At 44.1% G+C, this 20,990-nt stretch overlaps 2 protein-coding genes across 6 annotated transcripts; both read left to right on the top strand.

Moving 5' to 3' along the window:
* The first annotated feature begins 475 nt into the window (after positions 1-475).
* On the top strand, positions 476-9,282 carry LOC110507403 (protein FosB). 2 transcript variants are annotated; one of them, XM_090224300.1, is made up of 5 exons: positions 476-3,146; positions 3,367-3,545; positions 4,991-5,329; positions 5,560-5,667; positions 6,048-9,282. In XM_090224300.1, exons 1-5 carry the CDS (start codon positions 3,083-3,085, stop codon positions 6,672-6,674), a joined length of 1,317 nt encoding a protein of 438 aa, XP_090080426.1. In that variant the 5' UTR covers positions 476-3,082; the 3' UTR covers positions 6,675-9,282. The 2 variants fall into 2 exon arrangements, with proteins under 2 accessions (XP_090080426.1, XP_021443053.1); XM_021587378.3 differs by having other exon boundaries at positions 487-3,146; positions 4,991-5,359.
* A 1,214-nt stretch (positions 9,283-10,496) lies between these two features.
* LOC110507404 (uncharacterized protein C19orf47) lies at positions 10,497-20,863 on the top strand. Of its 4 annotated transcripts, XR_016492611.1 has the most exons (9): positions 10,497-12,171; positions 13,399-13,486; positions 16,767-16,881; positions 17,701-17,782; positions 18,002-18,127; positions 18,319-18,465; positions 18,723-18,796; positions 18,899-19,602; positions 20,161-20,863. XR_016492611.1 is itself a non-coding variant. In XM_021587386.3 (8 exons), exons 1-8 carry the CDS (start codon positions 12,153-12,155, stop codon positions 19,421-19,423), a joined length of 1,176 nt encoding a protein of 391 aa, XP_021443061.2. In that variant the 5' UTR covers positions 10,497-12,152; the 3' UTR covers positions 19,424-20,863. The 4 variants fall into 4 exon arrangements, 3 of the variants coding, with proteins under 3 accessions (XP_021443061.2, XP_090080427.1, XP_021443060.2); XM_021587386.3 differs by having other exon boundaries at positions 18,899-20,863; XM_090224301.1 differs by having other exon boundaries at positions 12,139-12,171; positions 13,399-16,035; positions 18,899-20,863.
* The last annotated feature ends 127 nt before the right edge of the window (positions 20,864-20,990 follow it).

Consider the following 20,990-nt stretch of genomic DNA (forward strand, 5'->3'; position numbering starts at 1 on the left):
ATACTATTTCAATGTACACTATTTTGCAAGAATTCATTCCCGACCAAACCAATTAGCCACGAGTAGCAACCAAGAGGAATCTCGTGAAAAGCAAGTTGGGGGACAATTTAGCTTGCTGTAGCTAGGCTAGCTAGAATGCTTGCTATGCTGCGCTGTTGTAGCTAGTATCCCCCGACGCTTCACACGACTACAAGTTAGATGTATGCATGCAAAACCATTCACGTATTTGTAAACGGAGATGGCAGGGCTATAACACAAACTTTAAAACACGCAAAATGAGCTGTTAAACGAGTGGATTCGAGGAAAAGCTACATTTCAGTCCGCCATGTTATTCCTGCCTCAACTACCGCTCTGCCACTGCCCTGTCACTCAAGAACTGGTTACTGCGGAAACCGGTTGCCAGGCAACAACAACAAAAAAAAGACAAAAGTTCTACGTCTCTACGTCAGGCGTGTTGGAACTGTATCTCCAAGGCAACGCAACGCTGTACAAACATGCAGCAGACGTGGTGAGAAAGGGATTGTGGTGAGAAAGGGATTGTAAGCACATGGTTGGTCTGTAAAACCGATGTAGTCTTGTTTTAGCCGTTATATAACATAGACAAGTCTCGTTGATTATATATGTATGCATGCTATACACAGCTTGGCTTTTCTTGTTTATGTCTAGCTAGCCTCAGCTTGCAGTGCAGATGTGTTTATGACAAGGGAATTGCTGTTTGCAGATGCTTTTTATTTATTTAACTAGGCAAGTCAGTAAAGAACAAAGTCGTATTTACAATTACGGACTAGGAACAGTGCGGCCTATGACACTGCCTTGTTCAGGGGCAGAACGATAGATGTTGACCTTGTCAGCTCGGGGATTCGATCTAACCACTAGGCTACCTGCCGCCACGGTCCATGCTAACTGTATCCCTCAATTCAACGACCTTTTCCTTTCTTAAACAGCTTAATGGTAGTTGTGGTTGTTGTTGTTAGTCAGTGCAATAAGAATGTGAAATGTAAGGTATGCTATTGATCTCAATAATAGCCCGCCAGTCCTATCTTCTTGATAACTTCCCTGATTATGAACCTTCTTCCTCTAATATAATACAAAACCTGCTGCTCTCCTGTGTAGGTAGGTACATGTATGCGGTATTGTTATGACCTCAGAGTTTACCATGGACCATCTGTACGGATTAATCATTGCGATTGAGCACCGACAGAGTACAGAACGTTCCTCATCGGTGACGTTGTAGTGTTGACTAATTGTTGTTATCCCCACTATTCCCAGTCATTTTACACACCGATGTATTCTACAACATGCCTGCCTCGGTGACATTTTACGACATTTTACCCCCCACACACACACTCGCTCACACACCTCATCCCACCTGCCATATTCCCATTGGCGTCTTTACGTAGAGAGGAGCAGGCTACAGAAAAGAAAATCAATCATGTTTATGTACAGTTCGACAGAGGATGATGTTTGCAGTGACAGCAGTGTATTTCCGTCACTACTGCCCACGATCCGTGTCGGAACGCTCTGCTTCAATCTGTTTACCTATTTTCTGGTAAAACGTTTGGAGACTCTTGAATAAAGAATTAACCCTCGTTGTTATTCTGGGAACTTGTGTGGGGGAAAAAAATTGACAACAGAATCATTGATCAGCGACGCCCTCTGCACATTTCACACACCACGCTCATGAATAACACATAGTCTATCTTGCCATCTTCTAGATGAGTCCATAGACTCACCGTCCATAGATGAGTTGCCTGAAGATGCTCCACTCATACAAACACATGTCGGATGGAAGTCCAAAAACACTTGCTTATTGCTTCACATGCTTTGGCTCGACCTTCCCCATTTAAGTCTAAAAGACCAGCTCATAAACTAATATTGATGATATTTGATGCAACGATAAAGAACAATAAATGTATGCGTTCAAACTTGCCATCGCGAAAAACCTGTCGAAATCCCAGCAGCAGATGATCCCGTTCTAGAACGAGGGATTCCACGGCCTCTTCAAGAAAGGGAACTCCCGAGGGCGTGTCCGTGAGAAAGTTTATCCGAGAGGATTTTCTCTCTTTGCCTGGTGTGTTTCCTTCCTCTTGTGAGCGATGTCAAACCAACACAATTGCGTAAGAAATCGACAATGGAATGTGTATATGTTTATAATGGCCAACCGGTCTAAATACGCCTACTTGAATAGTGCCAGCATTGATGTACCTTTAGAAGTAATTTCAGTAATATCCCATTTCATTGTCACTAGGCAATAGCCTACAGTATATACTAGGCTATATATCTGCTAACCTACATGCAAGATCTATATTCATTTATATATTTATTTATCTCTTTAGGCCTATGCAAAGATGAATAATATATATATATATACGAGGCAGACAGTCTGTACATTAATAATCTTGCCTGTCTTATTCATGAACATATTCATTAGGCAATGGGCCAAACTAGCCCTCAAAGTTTTACCTGATCTGGAGCTTAACTCTACAATATTTAGGCTTTTTTTTACTGAGTCTAGAAAATAATTATTAGTCTACATGAGCATACACCTCCAAAATACTAAGAACAAGTGCATTTGGATGATCATTTCATCTGCTTTTACAATACATCATTTGGCTACGTGCACACTAAAACATGTTGTTTCATTAAATTTACTATCCGAAAATGTTTACTGGTTAGAAATATTTCGTGGCTGTGTTAGTAACATTTTCTATTCTCGTCTGCTGTACCGTTTCTGTGGGAGAGGGAATCCCTAGCTAAACGTCATTACCAAGGATACCAAACAAAAACATAACCCCATAAATGGGCACGTACGTCAGCGGAACTCCGAGGCGGGACTTCGTGTCCTTTACAATGCTTCGCTCGTACTCCATGGATTCATTCATAAGACAAGACTCGCTTCTGTGGGCCGAGACTATATCGCTGATCAGTTTATCCATAGTGGACTTTTACATGGATCTATAATTGCACATTGGAAAAACGGACAAAGGACATATTTTAACGGACTCTGAATTGGATCAATGAGTTTTTAAAATCCCGGAACGTAAGGACTGTTTCCATTGCAGCGAACTGGATTTTCTTCTTCATGCAACTTTTTTGGAAAGAGACCAAGAGCATCTTACCGGAGCACAATAAGGAACACATTAACGGTAAAACATACTTTCTTAACATGAATGTTAGATAATGCAGCAACACGGTTCTTATTACGTTATTTCCGATATACATGTAGGCTACACGTAAAGCAAGGTTTCCAGTTATGCATGTTTACTGTCGACCCTATCCCAGACACATGAGATTGCATTTCAATGACAGCAAACTGACAGCTGTCTCCCCTCTCTCCCCTTGCCCATGTGTGCGCTCGAACTGCAGGTGACGTCACACTCATTCCGGGAACTATAGGTTTTTCACTCGGCTCCTCCGGGGTAATGTTCCAAGGGTTCCCCGGTGACTTTGATACCATCTCCCGTGGAAGTTCGTCCCCGTCTATTGAGTCTCAGTACCTTTCCTCCGTGGACTCCTTCGGGAGCCCGCCGGCCAGTGCCTCACAGGTAGGTCCAAGAAGTCAAATGTCTTTACTTTGCGCAATGATTCGAGAAAGGGAGCTTATGTATCCTTTCCGCCCACTTTCCGAAAGTTTATCATTATAATATTGAGGCAACATTTCATTTGACAGATGTTTATATAATAATGCATGAAGTCTGATTTATGTTGTTTATGATGATGGTGCCGTGGGCTGTATTCCAGGAATATGGGTTGAGTTTCGAATGATTTCATATGATGCTTTACAGTTCAGTAGCATTTGCAAATGCTGGTGCAGTTATACCTTGTCGCATTAGAGTTCTACCATGCAGAGTTTGGATTTATCAACCTGGGTATCATCATTATTATAAGCTTGTTATTACATAGGTTCTATGATAGGGAAAGGCAAGAACATTTCCCTTTCACGTCGCATCAACAATGCTACAGATATGCTGCTAATGTCCTGGAAAATTACAGGGACTTGAACTTGATTGAAATAAAGGCTGCCGGCCGGCATGATCTCTGACTCAGGCTTTGCCAATGCTACTAGCAACGTGTACTGTCTTTGGTGGTTGGTTTACAGCGCCCCGCGCAACGGATGACATCGTTTTGGCACTCTCCTACGTATGCACAAAAATACTCCGCCTTTGCTCGCTTCTCTCCACGCTCCCAGTTCAGGGCTTGCTGTGACGTAAATGCGTTCTATTTTGGAGTGTTACGTTGCGTTGCTAAGGGAACGCCGGGGGAGGAGGAAGGAGGAGGGCATACTTTTTTTGAGCGAGTTGATTGGTTTAGGCGGTCTCCTCAAAGCTGCATGCCCCCTTGTTTTACACGCTTTGATATGAATATTAATGTATTCCGAGTATACTATGGCATCACTGCTCGTCTCAGTTCTAATTAAAGCAGAGAGAGCCAAGGATAGATTTGGGCACCTAAATCTATTCTTGCAGTGATCTATTTATAACGTTGTTCTGCAGGGATTTTGGGAGACTCCAACTCTCACTGGCATTCAATCATTCCATAAGAGTGACATTTCCTGATATGTTAAATTTTCACACATTTAAATTAATTGTTGTTATTAAGTTAGGATCGTAATGAGATCATAATAAGACATTATAAATGGGACATACAATGCATTTATAACAGTATCATAATGCATTATACCAGTCAGCTTCTTATCCACATGGTAAATGTTTGCAATGGTGGCATTTTATTCAACGTTTGTTTATAGATGACTTGCAATTAGAATGGGTGCGTCAAACTGTGCCCTAAAGTGTGCGTCTTATGGACATCAAGGCTATGCAATCTTCTGCTGTGATATCTACCCTCTTATGTTCAAGGAAATCAACATCTAAGTTGTTCACAAAGCAATGTTTAAAAGAGCAAGACACTTTGTTGTCATTGCATTGTATAGCAGCATCCCATTTCTCTGTCTGTGTTCATGCCTAACCCCCTCCATCTCTGTGTGTTCCAGGATTGTGTGTCTGCTGGTGGCGGGGACGGGGTAGGCAGTGGTTCCGGGGGAAGCAGTGGAGGAGTGGATATGCCAGGCTCCTTTGTGCCCACAGTCACAGCCATCACTAGCAGCCAGGACCTGCAGTGGATGGTGCAGCCAACTCTCATCTCGTCCCAGGCCTCTGGCCAAAGTGGGACCCAGTCTGTGTCCCTGGTAGACCCTTATGATCTGCCAGGGCCCAGTTATTCCTCTGGCTCAGGTTTTACTCCCGCAGGCTCTGAGACCCCGGGGCAAGGCCCAGCCCCGGGCCCCATCCGCCAGTCTAGGACCCGTAGTCGCCGTGTACGAGACGAGTCTGTGAGTGACGATGGAGATGTTGGTGTGTTTGTAAGTGTGTGTGTATGCCCTGTGTGTCAATCTTTATATGTAGAATGGGTAGACAGCAAGAGTTAACACATTCACCACATTTTTTAAAAACGATACTGTATCTGATGAGACATCTATATATCTGTTATTCTAAGCCAGCGAGATAGAGGCAAAGACCAAGTTTGGGTTTGTTTTAATCTCTCCTTATTCTTTCCCTCCAGTTGACTCCAGAGGAGCAGGAGAAGAGGCGTGTTCGGCGCGAGAGGAACAAGCTGGCAGCCGCCAAATGCCGAAACCGCCGGCGCGAACTCACTGACCGACTGCAAGGGGTGAGCTTGGCTGGGGTTCTTACTGTCAAAATGACTTATGGTAATAATTATATACAGTGTGTTACGCTACATTACTAGGCTTATGGTAATGACTGTGTATGTGAGTAATAGGAACACAATGTTATTTAAGTGGCTGGTTATTAACAGAAGTTGAAGTGAGCAAAGATGATTATAGTGCTTGTGAAAGTCTATTGTGCCTACAGTTGTTATAGTCTAATTTACCAGTCCTAGCATAGGCTATGCTACCTATTTCAAGGAGGAAACATGTAGGCCTATCTATATCTAGAAAGATAGCCATGCATCCATCTCCATAGACATAGAGGGTTAGACTATACAGCTCTTTGAATCCTATCTCTCGCCTGTCCTCCCTCCCTCCACAGGAGACCGACATCCTGGAGGAGGAGAAGTCTGAGCTGGAGGCTGAGATCTCTGAGCTGCAGAAGGAGAAGGAGCGCCTGGAGTTTGTCCTGGTGGCTCACGAGCCCAGCTGCAAGATCCCCTACCAGGAGCAGCAGGCCTCAGGCTCCACACAGCTCCAGCATCAGCCCCTACTGCCCCAACAGGCCCCCGTCTCCATCGTGGGCTTGACTGTGGAGGACACTTTCTACCTGCCTCCCGCCTACACCTCGCAGCCTTCTACTTCGCAGCATCAGCAGCAGCAGCGACAACAGCAGCAGGTTCAACCGCAGCAGCAGGTTCAACCGCAGCAGCAGGTTCATCCGCAGCAACAGGTTAATCCGCACCCGGGGATGATGCAGGAGGTAGCGTTTTCTAGTTCTTTCTATGGCTCAAGCGAGCCTGCGCCGGGTGGGCCGTGCCTGGTGGCCGACGGTGGGGGTGGTGGTCACCATGATGGCGCGGCCGCTGGCAGCTACAACCCTTCATACACATCTTCATTTGTGTTCAGCTACCCAGAGGGAGCCTGCGGGGTCAGCGCTAACCAGAGAAACAGCAGCAGCGAGCAGTCCTCTGGTTCCCTGAACTCGCCCTCGCTGCTCGCGCTCTGACTGACCGACAGAGACACACACCACACGCGCGCGCCCCTACGCCAATCACTTATATACGGCAAAAAACAGTTGCTCATGGTAGACGAGGTCAACAACATGGATGAACATACATTATATAATGAGCCATACAAAAATCGCACACATTCAGACCGAGTAAACATGACATCAAGCAAAGTTTGACCGCATAGCATTTAGTGCACACCGTTGTCCTTATGAGGAAACTAAATATAACTCATCAAGTATTTAAAGTGAATTCAAATTGAGTCCAAAACTCTGGGCTCTGAGTTGTCAGTCGATCTGTGAAAACATTCTCCGACATCATACCCAGGTTAATTCACAATGAATCTTTCAACGTCTTGTGACGTGCACGTCCAGTGCACACAGTAAATAGAAAACATGCTCACCTGTGATCCAACAGGCACACTTGTCCTCCCCGTCGTTCCCTCTGTCAGTCATTCCTCTCTCACTGCTCCTGCTCTCATCTTCTTCACCCCTCCTCTTCATGCTGAATGTATTTGTGCAAGCGGAAATAGGGAAGAAGGACTTAGGTTTGGGTCTTCTTTTGGGAGGCCAGACTGCTGAGCTCTTTGCTCTCCCCTCCTGCCTTCCTCATCCTCTCGGTTCCTCTTGCTTCTTCGTTGTTAGTTGTGACTTGGAAAGGGGAGGGCGTCACAGCCTCCAGCTATTTGGCTCTCTCTCTCTTTTTATCCTGCCGTCTACTCTTCGTCCATCTCTCCATCTTTGTTTCTCTCCTCTCTGTCTCTCTCTCTCTCTCTGAAGTCTTCGAACCCTGAGAGCACGCCGAGCCCTTCCAGACCCTGGGACCTTGACTGAGCGCCGGCCCACCTCACACGTCCCCCTCGTCCCCCCACATGGACACGGACGCGCACCCCCCCCCCCCCCCCCCCCACCCACTGAGGAGCCCTGGAGTGTTTCGCTCAAAGTAGAGCTTTAAAAAAAAAACAAAGCAACAAAAAAAAACATTGAAAAGACACAAAATAGGATGGACACAAATGCAAAAAGGGTTGTCACTCTTTTCATTCTTCTCCTGAGCCATTGTTGGATGTTGAAACGATGGAGATGAAATGAGACTTGTGTTGCGCTGGTGAGATGAGGACGGCAGGAGAGTGAGAGAAGAGGCTTTAGCCGAGGTAGAGGTCTAGAGGGAGAGCTGAAACTTTGGCAGAGACAAAGGATGAGCCCCCTGTACTCTTAAGCCTAAATTGAATTTTAAAACGCCCCAAAAAAATAATCCAGCTCTTGCCAACTGTGTGGATGGGTTACCTCTTACTGGCATAGTACCACCGCCATACTGCAAAGTCTCTTCACCCTGGGCCCACACAAATACTCATACCGTCGCTTTCAAGCATCTGAATTGTCCTCCATTCGTTACTGATACTATTGTGTACAATGTTCTTCCCCCCTCCTTTGTCACCAAGTATTTTCTGTTGTCGTTTTTAAGTCTTACCCTTTGACAGAGAAAATGTCATGATGAAAAGAAGAAGAAAAACATTGAGAAAGGCATGTCCTTTTGGTAAAGAGCTTTTTGTCAGACATGAGTTTATTGGTATCAGATGTGAACCATTATGTTTTGTTTTTTTTTTAATTTAAAGATACTTTTAAAAGGAATATTCAACCAACCTCTGAACATTGGGATGAGCGGCCTCTCTTCCTCTCCTAGTGGGAGGTGCATTTATTGTGAGTGTATCCCACTCTGAGCCACTTGGCCCGCTTATTGCTTTCTTTTGATTGAGGTTGACACGATGTTAGAGCACAATACAGAGGCCCGACACACAGAGGAGACGAGAGGAGGGGGTGTTTATGAGTACGTGTTCTTCATTTGCCTGTGAATTTGTTCCTTTTAATCTTCAAGTGACATTTGTTATGTTTTATGTATAAAAAAAAAAGAATGTTTGGCTTTGTCCTCCGCTCTTACCTGTGTTGCCGATGCCGGACGTTTTCGTTCTTTCAGGGGAGGTTTGCCCCTTAATGTTACTATTATTATTGCGTTGTGTTATTAGATTTTTTTTATATTATGTTTGGCAACTTCAGAGGCATGTGCACTATCATAAAATTGTATATGTGTCAAAAGTATACTTAAAAGCATACGCATATACATACAGAAGATATGTATATTGAAGTGTATGTACAATGATTGTAAAGTATGAATGTTTGAAAATATAAAAATGGGATATTTTTGTCAATGAAGAAACAGAGGTGGTTGTTGAGGCTGGTTTTAAAATGGATATTTTTCTAAAAGAACAAACAATTAGAATAAATGACCGTACTTAACCATTCCCTCAATATGACGCACATTATCACTGCCTGTGCTCATATGTTTTATATAGAAAGCACATTATTCAGGATAACTATAGCTAACACGTGATACTGCATGTACTGCGGCTTGTCAGTATGATGAGATTATTGAGGTGGTACTATTGCCTTTGCCTGTTTGTTTTTCTCTGCGAGGTCAGTCCCGATGCCTACACCGCCAAAGCTTATTGTCACCACTTAGTCCCCTTCGGACCCAAAATGAGGAAACTAGTATGAATTGAATGTCAAAATACATATTAAAGTATTAATGATGCAAATCATTTTTTTAATTGAATGTTTTTTTGTTGAGAAGTCTGTTCGAGTCTAGTGTGTATTCTTGTTCAATAAAGTAGTTATCATGCGATTCAAATCAACAGACATTTTTGGGAGAGCTTTTTGAGAGTTGCTCTCTTTAAAATATTCACCTCCATAGTAGTTATTGTTGAAATATCAATGGAGTTGTGATAGAGAAGAAAAACATTTTTTGGGCTTATCATTAGACGGGCTAAAGTCTTAGTTGTTGAATTCAAAAGAGGGCCCCTCCAAAATAACTAAACGTGCCAGGCTTCAACTGGTAAGACAAGGGACAGGCCTCGTATGCCTTTTTTGAATGACGAACGTCATTGCCTTTTCATTTCCTTCCGTGAACCTACCATGGCATTGTTGATGATGTGTGAAAGGGGTTTATGCTGATAGATGGCACGTGTACGGAACGGTTTTGTGCCGCTACCTGTAGTACATCAGATGAACTTATAAACTGTACCGCCAGCTTTCATTCACATAGCCCTGTACATCCTGTTCTGGCAGGTTCACTTACAACAAGTCTTATCAGTGATGAGGTCCATGGGTCCTATTCCATCAACAGCGCTCACAGAGTCTCCAGAGTTGGACAAAAACAACAATGCCGTGGTTCTTTCACTGAAGGAGAGCATGTTTTGAATATTCATGCCGACGATATTCTTCTTATTTCACACCCTAAACAGGTGTCGCATTGATTTCTTGACTCCCAACCGTGCATTCTCTCAGAGAACGTTATGTCATTTTTTGTCTGAGCCTGGAAACCCGGTTAGGAAGAAGAATACGCACTTATGTCAGCACTGGACAGATCAGGAAATGAGGTCCAGTTCACATAAGACTTGTTTTCTAATCTGTACCATCTAAAGTGTCCGTTATATAGACCCCCCCCCCCCACACTCACACACACACACACACACAGAGTGTCTGTCCGCACTGCAGATGCTTGTTCACTGTCAAACCCCCCCTTCTCTTCTACCCTTCTCCGGAAATGGCATTTTCTGCAGTGTCCAGGCTGGTGGCCAATACTGCCTTCACACCACCTCCCTCGTGTGATTTGTTTATTCACACCGTCACTGGAGGCCTACAGACAGAGGCAGAGAGAGACCAAAAGGTAAAGACAAGAGACATAGAGAGAGGAGGATTGAGGGACAGGGAGAGAACTGAGAGGATCAAGTCATTTTGGACGTTCCTTTCCTAACAATCCAAGTAGAGATGGGCCATGGACACATGTAGAAATGATGACATAAACTCAGTAACTTTGTCGCATCAGTGAACCTGCCTTCATACGAATACCTGATATAAGACTGACTGGAACAGACAAGAGGTCTTTGACCATTTTTGTGAATGACAAACGATATGTTTTCCCCACGAGTTGCAAACTTACGATGTCATGAACTGAAATGGAGACTCTGAGATGCAGTCATATCGTCGGAGGTAGACGTGTAGCAAATCATCTGAAGAACTTCATTTACGCAGTGCCAGAAGACTTCTGGCACTCTCTTTCTGCTACGCTATGTGTCCAGTGTGACCATGTATTGCTGTGATTTTCAACCCCTGTTATAAACTGTACCGCGAGCTTTCATTCACATAGCCCGGTATCTATGTTTGGGCCAAGAGGTCTTGACCTAATTGAGTGGAGGTTGAGGGGTGGACCTTGATTATAAATATATGAATCTTAAAGAAATATTTCAAAACACTCCATTTCTTAGCATTTTCCTTTGATGCCTTATTTCTGTTATTTCCTTCAATAGAACCTTCGTCTTTTCCTCGAATGCCTTCTCTAGAAAAAGAAGAAAAAAAATCAGACTGTATATGTAAACATATGTTTGTCTTTTTCTGTGAAGCAACGGTTGCATTGTTGTGATCAGCAGTGACCAATGAAAATGGACTCAGAAATGTATACTCGAGACATTGAGACTATTTGTAACAGCTGAGGCCCTAAACTAAATGGGTTTTATTGGAGGATATTGAGAGGGTGCTGCATCAGTGGTACAAATACTTTTACTCAACTGATCGATCTAATGATGGTGCTTTGATAACTACACACTTGTCCTCCTTGTCCAATGCATAAAATAAGTATAATAATTGATGAAATGTAATACTCAATAGCCTTCTCTTGCATCTGTTTCTGAATGAATCAATTTAACCTCTGATTATATTATACAGTACTGTCGCTCTTTTTCAAATGGACCAGATGTTATGACAGTCCACCGGTCATATTTCTTTCTCTCTCTCTCCCTTTCTCTCTCTCTCTTTGTCCACCCCATTCTAACTCCTTTCCTCCATTCTCTCTTATTTTACTTGGGGGGGGGGGGGCTTTACTCATTGTTGTTGTTGATAGACTGTGAAAGCTGAGTGAGCGATCCCCTCCGTAACTGTTTATATTACGGTCCAAATCTTTATTGTCGAAAATGGCATTCAATAAACAGCAACATATTGTTAAGGTTATTTGTTGTGTGTGTGTGTGTGTGTGTATGTGTGTGTGTGTGTCCCAGTGGAGGCTGGTGGGAGGAGCTATAGGAGGATGGGCTAATTGTAGAGGCTGGAATGGTATAGATGGAACGGAGTCAAACATGGTTTCCACAGGTTTGATCTGTTTGATACGGTTCTATTTATTCCATTCCAGCCCTTAAAATGAGCCCGTCCTAAAGTTCCTCCCACCAGACTCCACCGGTGTGGCCCCATTCCTTACCTCTATCAGAAAATGTAACGTCACTGAAATGTCTCCAAAAAATTAACGACAATTTATGGCAGTAGATTGAAGGCTTACACTGCACTCTGGTGGTGAAAATATGCCACTTCAGAAACGCAACGGAAATTACGTCACGAACGGAGCTGTCTCCTGGATGCAGCTGTTCTTCTGTAAACATGGCGTCCGTAACAACAGGTGAGTGATATTAAAGGGCCCAGATAATGTAGAAGATCGCTTAAAAAGACTCCACAAATATTGAATTGTTATCAATTATTCTTAGAATAGTGATGAAGGATATTTATTTTTCGGAATGTAGAGAAACTGGTGTCTGTGTCTAGCTAGCATAGTGTGTAGGTCTCAAGTGCCGACTAGAATGTAGTAGCTAACGTTAGCCGTTTAGCTAGCTAGATAACGTTAGCTATTCAAAATTGCTCGTGCATCATTCTTGTTTGTGGTTACATTTTGTTTTTACCACAAACAAAAGTGGGACTGATGACTAGTTTATCATTGGCACCACCGAGTTGACTGATAGCTAGATTGACTTCAACTTCGTACCTAACATTTTCATTCACATGAACGTTAGCTACTGTTAAATTGGCTAGCTAGCAGCTAGTTAGCTAGTCCACAACTACACATGTAGCGTTCTAACATTAGCGTGGTGGAGGGGAGGTAGATCACTAGTCTAACAACTAACGTTACCGAAAGGTCGCCTGGTTTCATTATCATACGTTTCGTGCAGGCCATTGTGAAATGAATCCTAGACAGAACGGTTGGTTAATTAGTTTAGTCAGCAAGTTATGTTATATGTTCGCGACGAGTAGCCCACTCACTGCAACCAAGGCCATTTAGCTCATGTTGGGACTGACTTTAGCTGCCTGTTATCTCCCTCTAGTTAGCTAACCAGAGACCACTCAGTTTAATTAAACTGTTGTTTTGCCTGATACTGTAAAATTAAGTCCTTTACACCTCACGGATCCGCTTTGACGGCAGCATTATCGTTCTGGTGGAAACACTGGCAATATCAAATGTGTCTATGAACCCCAGTGGAATTTCGCTGTCACCACAAGGCGATCCATCATGGTTTTATAAATAACACCTAGCTGGCTGGTCGAGCATGTGCTGTCTGACTTCAGCATGCTGTCCTGTCACCAGGGTTTCCACTTGGCATGTTCCATTGGAGCTCACTGCTATATGGATATAGCCTAATCAGATGGCTTTGAATTTTAACTTTGAAGGTCAGTAAGTTATGGCTTTTAGTATTGCCAGTGAAAAATAGGTTTGTCAAAATACGTTTTAAGATCATCACTTTTGTACAAGTATCTTTTAAGAGCTATATTAAACACTAAAGCAATTCAAGTCAAGGTGTTTGTTTTTATCAGCTACTTGAGCGGTTTTTAACGCTCCTCCCTCTTGTCTTTTCAGCCACCTCGGAGTGGATCCAGTTCTTCAAAGATGCTGGGATACCTGCTGGTCTGGCTGTCAACTATGCCGTGTCTTTTGTGGACAACAGGTAATTAAGGCTGTCTTCACTCCTTGGCCTGGAACAGTTCACCACAAAATGAAAGATTGTCAGACATTTGATTATTGGTCCCGTGTGGCTCATTTGGTAGAGCATGGGACTTGCAACGCCAGGGTTATGGGGGACCAGCACGAAGAAATATGAAAATCTGGGATGCAAAATGTGACCTACATGAATCGTGTAGATCCAATGAGGGAGGGGGGGCTTTGGATCACTACTGGCTGTAAGCAAACGAGTGATGTGCGTTTGGAGCAATACTGGCTGTATCCAAGGCTCAGCCAATCGTTCACATAACAGAATGCAGCACCCGACTGTCTCTGGAAAGACAGCAGTAGGGTGCAAAGGCAGTTAGCCAGTTACAGCAGCGCGTCCCTGAACGATAACGAAGAGGTAGGTGAGAAGCCTGACCACGGAGACGGGGGTGATGAAGCGTACTTCATGAGCTGTAACCGAAAAACTACTGGCATTTGGAAAGTTTCAGGTGAGGGAGAAAGTGTGGTGGAACAAGTATTGTTGAAGTATCTTGCTATCGTAGATGGATCGAATGCTCCGTTAGCTAGCCAGAGAAATGTTTAGCAACAATAGCCAATTTAGCTGATCAAATAATTGTGTTTATTGATTGAAAGTTAGACAGCTAGCTAGCTAACGTTACAATATCAGATGAGCTAACGTTAGTACCCTAACCAATTCGCGATAGTATTAACTGGTATATGACTCCTTGCCGTTCCTCAAGTTATAACTCGTTAGTTGCTTAATGGACCCTGGCAATCTGTGTGAAATGTTAACTAGCTAAATAACTATCTGAACTAATGTTTTCCCTCTACAATATGTGGTTAATTTTCAGAATGAGAGAATTAGGTGAAAATGAGGCAATGTTTTAAACAAGTAGATTCAGGGATCAAGTGTAGCTGGAGCTGGGCCTGGCTTATGCCAATAGCTGTGAAAAACACCACACACTTTCCCTCTTTCAATACAGTGGATAAAAAGGTGTATGCCAGGTGTACTCTGGCTGAAATTATGCCAACTCACCATGTCGCTGAATCAGTGGGAGCCCTGAGCTTGTTTCCCGGCAACAATACGGTCCCATCTAGGGGTGATGGGAGACGGACACCCTTGTTCCTTATGTCCAGTCTACTCCGTATTTGTTTTTTGTTGCCGTCATTGCGGAAAACCCCGCTTCACAGAGATAGGATGTTGGAAATGGAATTAACGTTTTCAATGCTTTTGTCGATGTCAGGACATTCAGCTTTGATTGTAATCCAGAAGGTCGGCAGAGATGAAGTTCTCTCAAACATACTTTTAAGGCCACCGTCATTTGCAACCTCAAGGAGTTGATCTTCTTCCTGCACAGACATGGACGATTCACCTGGTACATTCACAAATGGGTCGCGGATCCATTCCTTCGCACTTCGTTGGTCTTTTGGTGGTTGGGAAGTAACGCTCGAACTCCATTGACAGCGACGCTGGGGGATCGCGCACCAGTTGGGAGAAAGACGGCCCAGTCTGTCTCTCCCAAAATCCCCGCTCATTTTTGGAACATGTCAAATATGCCCCTGTCCACTCGCCTTCCCCACAGTTCCAGTTTGGCTTTGAATGCAGCCACGTTATCTGCCAACTTAAAGACAGTTGTCATTCTCCCCCGGAAGTGACAGATTGAGTTCGTTGAGCAGGTTAAATATGTCGCACGGGTAAGTGAGTTTTGCGGCCCATTCCTCGTCATTGAAATGTGCTGCCAGTTGTGACTTTTTTTTCTGAAAGAAATCTTTGCAGCGGCTCTCGTAACTCAAACACTGGCAGGCGATCTCCCCCTGGATAGCCTATCTCCACATACTACGCACAGGGGACTGCGAGTCACCTGTCGCAATAAAGCCATATTTTAAATCAAATCAAATTTTATTTGTCACATACACATGGTTAGCAGATGTTAATGCGAGTGAAGCGAAATGCTTGTGCTTCTAGTTCCGACAATGCAGTAATAACCAACAAGTAATCTAACTAACAATTCCAAAACTACTGTCTTGTACACAGTGTAAGGGGATAAAGAATATGTACATAAGGATATATGAATGAGTAATGGTACAGAGCAGCATAGGCAAGATACAGTAGATGGTATCGAGTACAGTATATACATATGAGATGAGTATGTAAACAAAGTGGCATAGTTAAAGTGGCTAGTGATACATGTATTACATAAGGATACAGTCGATGATATAGAGTACAGTATATACGTATGCATATGAGATGAATAATGTAGGGTAAGTAACATTATATAAGGTAGCATTGTTTAAAGTGGCTAGTGATATATTTACATCATTTCCCATCAATTCCCATTATTAAAGTGGCTGGAGTTGAGTCAGTGTCAGTGTGTTGGCAGCAGCCACTCAATGTTAGTGGTGGCTGTTTAACAGTCTGATGGCCTTGAGATAGAAGCTGTTTTTCAGTCTCTCGGTCCCAGCTTTGATGCACCTGTACTGACCTCGCCTTCTGGATGATAGCGGGGTGAACAGGCAGTGGCTCGGGTGGTTGATGTCCTTGATGAGGTAGGACATCATATTTTCTATTGAATGAGGCTTTTTTTTTTCTGTCTCTGCTTTATCGACATCGTCGTTGGGCCTTTTATCTTCCTTAGCCCTTCCGAAGATCTCGACGTTTGCTTGTTTTTTATTCACTGTCAACTAACGGAGTTGGTGAGCAACACAGCTCACGCAGACGGCGATGGGCGCTCGCGTTACTCAAGTTCAGAATCAGTAAACTGTTGTGGGCGTGACAGATATTAGAGTGGTGAGAAAAGGACCAACAGACTGCGCCAAGTTCAATGTAATTACTGCTCAAATAGCCTCTAATTGTATATAATTATTTTATTTTACAGATTTAAAAATATATATATTATAATGAATTATCCTTTCCGTGCGGTACGGTAGCGAATGTGCCGTGGGGCCGGTGGTTGAGAACCGCTGATGTAGATCATATTCTTTGTTGTTTGCTTTTGTTAAAACCTGTACTTCCCCCCCCAGGAGAGTTTTTTTTGTTGCATGTTTCAGTGCAAAAATAAATTGTCACCTCCAGTGCACTCACCAGTTTGCATCCCTGGAAAAAGTATGCACTGGATAAGAGCGTCTCCTAAATGACTAAAATGTAAACAATTTGTTTTCGAAGTCGTGAATAATTTCCATTAATTCCGAATAAATTCTTGGCCATTCTTCTATTAGTAGGAATTAAATATCTATTTTCTCTCGCAATCCCACCCCCTTCTCTCTCACCCTCTCTGCAGGGTCCAGAAGAACATGCTGATGGACCTCAGTAAGGAGATCATGATGGACCTGGGCATCACTGTCATCGGTGACATTATTGCCATCCTCAAACACGCCAAACAGGTCTACCGACAGGTAAGGAGACGGCTTGTGTAGAGCATGATCGACCAGTCTATCGTGATCGACAGGATGGTAGACCACCGGTCTAGAGAAATGATGGCCGGAAAGATACAATCACTGACCTGTTGCATCATTAATTTCACCCTCAAAACCAATTCTTCCTTTGGCTGCCTCTCCTTCCAGTTCTCTACTGCCAATGACTACAAAGAACTACAAAAAACTCTGAAACTGGAAACACTTATCTCCCTCACTAGCTTTAAGCACCAGCTGTCAGAGCAGCTCACAGATTACTGTACCTGTACATAGCCCATCTATAATTAAGCCTAAACAACTACCTCTTCCCCTACTCTTTATTTTTTTATTTTGCTCCTTTGCACCCCATTATTTATATTTCTACTTCGCACATTTTTCTCCTGCAAATCTACCATTAGTGTTTTACTTGCTATATTTCGTATTTACTTCGCCACCAATGCCTTTTTTTTGCCTTTACCTCCCTTATCTCACCTCATTTGCTCACATCGTATATAGACTTATTTTTCTACTATTATTGACTGTATGTTTGTTTTACTCCATGCATTATCTTGGCCAGGTCGCAATTGTAAATGAGAACTTGTTCTCAACTTCCCTACCTGGTTAAATAAAGGTGAAATAAATAAATAAATCAAATTTAAAAGAGCTTTTCGGGCACATGTTGGGAGCACTTCCTCCAATGCAGCACTACAAGTCATGCGATAGAGATAGGGTGCTTTGCCAGAAGACTTGCTGTTTTTAATGCTGTTCTGACAGCAGTTACTCCAATACTGCCTCTCTCCCACCTCCCCTTCCCGTCTCCAGGACATGTGCAAAATGGCCACACAGGCCATAACCTCAGGACAGTCCAGCATTCAGACCGAACTCCGAAGAACTGCCAACACCCGTGAGTATTTCGGTTCAACACAATGAACCGTTATGAATTTCATACCAGTGATTTGCCTTTTATGTATCGCCTTTCTCAACGTGCTTAACAGTGTAGGACGATAAGTCGCCCCTTCCGCCGCCAATGAGTAGCGTCACTACCACCTCTTGGGTAATGCACGGGAGCCATTCTGTGCCAGAATCCTCACCATATGTTTCTAATCCTCCTGTTTCTCTGCAGCCGCCACACGTATGATTGCCAACGCCTTGAGCCGCGACTCACCGCCAAACACACCAGCCCATCACCCTGACAACCGGGCAATCTCTGTGACAGTGTCCAACAAACAGGCCAAAGGTGGCAAAGCAGGTAGCTACCCCCCTTTTCCACCCTCTGTGTGGACTGGCCTTCTCACTCTATCTGCCGTAGCTGGAGGCAAAATCTCCCTAGCATAGATGTCACACTTGACTCTCTCCGTCTCCTTCCCACTATCTAATTCTTTTTCTTCTCTACCTATTTCCACCTCCTCTCTCTCGCCATCCTCTCTCTGTTTTTCCCAGTGCTGAGCCGGCCTGCTGACGAGGGGAACGGTCTGCCGGTGAAGCGTCGGCGCGTGACTGCAGAGATGGAAGGCAAGTACATCATCAACATGCCCAAAGGCACCACGGCACGCACCGCCCGAATCCTGGCCCAGCAGGCCAAGAAAGGTAGGGCCTCACCTTCTGGCCACGGTGAACCAAGGATACTAATCATTCAACGCCCTTTAATGCTCATCCCACTAACATTATGGTCTGACGCATCTAAAGGAAATGGGTCTTGGAATGTCTTTATCATGATAAAGATGACCCCTATCCCTCACTAGAACCACACACACACACACACACACACACCATCCCACTCTTTAAATTTCTGTGTTTGACAGTATATTTATCTTTTTAACTCTGTTTCTCTTACCTATAAAAAGGGAGCAAGCGGATGTCTGTGTTTGAGCGACTGGGAGCCGAGTCCAAGGCAGATACCACCACGGGCAGCAGCAAGGTGAGCCCTCACTTTTGACACATTACATGTGTGTCTGTGTGACTGATGTTTAGTGTTTGTCAGGGCATGGCCTCTCTGCTCTCATGGCCCGTCTCTCTCCAGGCCACGGGTGTGTTCAGTCGTCTGGGCCGAGCAGATGGCGCGGAGGAGGAGCAGGGAACTGCAGGAAGGGTTGATGTAGACGGAGTGGAAGAGGAGGAGGAGGAGGATGATAGTGACGGAGAGGGTTCGGTCCTACAGTACGCTGGCGTCCTCAAGCGACTCCCACCCTCCCAGAAGAAAGAGCCTGTGGCCCCCAAGCTGGCCCCCACCACCCTCCGCCGCCTGGGAGGGAAATTCAAACTCCCACCCACTGATTCTCCCTCCTCCTCTTCCTCCCCCGATGGCCTCCCCCCTGCCAAGCTCAGCGTGCTTCAGAGACTGGGCAAGCCCCCTGCCTCCCCACCGCCTGCCGACACCCAGGACAGCCGGGTGACCAGCACCAGAAATAAGGCCCGGCCAGGCCTGGCCCTGGCTAGCCCCAAGGTCAGCAGCAGCACCAGGGCTGGAGGAGGAGAGAGTTTTGGGGCTCAGATGGACGTAGGGTCAGTCAATGTCTTTAAGAGACTAGGCAGCAGGAGGACCTAACACATATCAGGTCATGTCTAGACTTAAACCGTACCTTTTTATTATTTGGTATTATTCCCCTTACGTGTTGGAGTCATGAAAATCATTGTGTTATTATATCCAACCTTAGAGGTTTGAGACGACCACTGCAATCGGCCTGGGTGAATGAACATTTTGGATGTTTCATCAGGTTTTGAAAGGTAAGTTTAGTTTCTATAGGCATAAATTTGACCCATCCGAGCTAACTACATTTTTAGGTTAGACACATTTTCTCCACGCTGCTGTTCCTCTGCCAAACAAGGAGATTAAACCTTCTGTACCCATCTCCAGCTTTTAGTTGTATTGTTTTATACTATTGTTATGGCATGGAACCAACACTGGCCTCTTGACCTCATATGCCTCCAGTTGGGGATGCCATCCGTTACACCCCCCCCCCCCCCGGAAGGCTAGTTATTGTGACATGTTTATAACATCACATAAAGAGCTAACCAGGGTACCAACAGAGACCTGTTTGTGCTAACATTCCACTCCTTGTCATGCTATGTTTGTTATGTGAGGGGTGGAATGTTAGCACAAAACAGGTCTGTATTGTAGGCTTCTAGTGAAGCTGGCTAAGTGACACAATGGATTGTTGGAATGCACGATGTAACGTTATTCCCCATATCACGTAAGCACTCACCTCACTTGGGCCGTGATGACCTGGTACAGGAGAAGTACAGTCCACTGCGAAGACTTTAATGCTGTAACTCTGGCCCTAGACTGGACAGCAGCAACTGGCAAACAGCACATCAATGAACCTCTCAACCCACAAGCAAGAGCATCTCATCACCTCATTTTATATGAACTGTATCTGTAGAAATGTGTAAATGCATATTGCTTGATGATGCCTACCTTTTTTGAAGGCTCCACCGCCACATTGATCCTCTGGTTGTGTACAGCCATCTGCTTGAAAGCCAAGAGATTCTGAGTTGTCTGTTCACGGAAAAGGAAGTTACCCACCCTTGACCTGGAAGTAGATTTTATTGTGAGTCCGGGGCTTATTCAGTACGTAGAAATGTAACGTATAGAGCTCACATGATGCTTTAGTTGACTAACAAGAGAAGCATGTTAGTTCTGCACCATACCCTTTCTATCTAAATGTGTAATGTGCTTTCCTCTATAAGCCCCTGGTTTGTCATATTTCAGCATGGTATAGGAACTGATATGTAATGTCCCCTTGATATTGATGCAATACTTAGCAGGTGTTCACCCAACTCAATGTCATTTTGAGACGGTCTTTTATTTATTTTTTATTAAACTTCACACCGGAACTTTGCTACACTGTATATATATATATATATTTTGAAAATCATGACAAAAAAAACAAACATCCAAGGTTTTATTGTTTTTAAGATGTAATGGAACAAGGCACCCTGCCTTCAGAAAGTGATCTTGAAGATAAACAAGAAAATGGCAGAAAAAGTCTTGCCTGATTTATTTTCCTTCCGTCTTTGAGCCAGCTACTCCAGCCGTCCCGCCCCCCAGGATTTCAGTCCTACAGGGTGCTCTTGAACTTTGGACCTTTCTCTTTTAATGAGATACCCTATCA

Source organism: Oncorhynchus mykiss, chromosome 27, assembly GCF_057628025.1.
Source record: "Oncorhynchus mykiss isolate SJ-2025 chromosome 27, ASM5762802v1, whole genome shotgun sequence".
Taxonomy (NCBI): Eukaryota; Metazoa; Chordata; class Actinopteri; order Salmoniformes; family Salmonidae; genus Oncorhynchus; species Oncorhynchus mykiss.

Bases quoted from the DNA above. Each gene is read 5' to 3' on its own strand.
- LOC110507403 (XM_021587378.3), top strand. From the start codon at position 3,083: ATGCAACTTTTTTGGAAAGAGACCAAGAGCATCTTACCGGAGCACAAT. The intron at 3,546-4,990 runs GTAGGTCCAAGA...TGTGTGTTCCAG, and splicing joins CGCCGGCCAGTGCCTCACAG to GATTGTGTGTCTGCTGGTGG. The intron at 5,668-6,047 runs GTGAGCTTGGCT...CTCCCTCCACAG, and splicing joins TCACTGACCGACTGCAAGGG to GAGACCGACATCCTGGAGGA.
- LOC110507404 (XM_021587385.3), top strand. From the start codon at position 13,187: ATGGCTTTGAATTTTAACTTTGAAG. The intron at 13,212-13,398 runs GTCAGTAAGTTA...TTGTCTTTTCAG, and splicing joins TTTGAATTTTAACTTTGAAG to CCACCTCGGAGTGGATCCAG. The intron at 16,882-17,700 runs GTAAGGAGACGG...TCCCGTCTCCAG, and splicing joins CCAAACAGGTCTACCGACAG to GACATGTGCAAAATGGCCAC.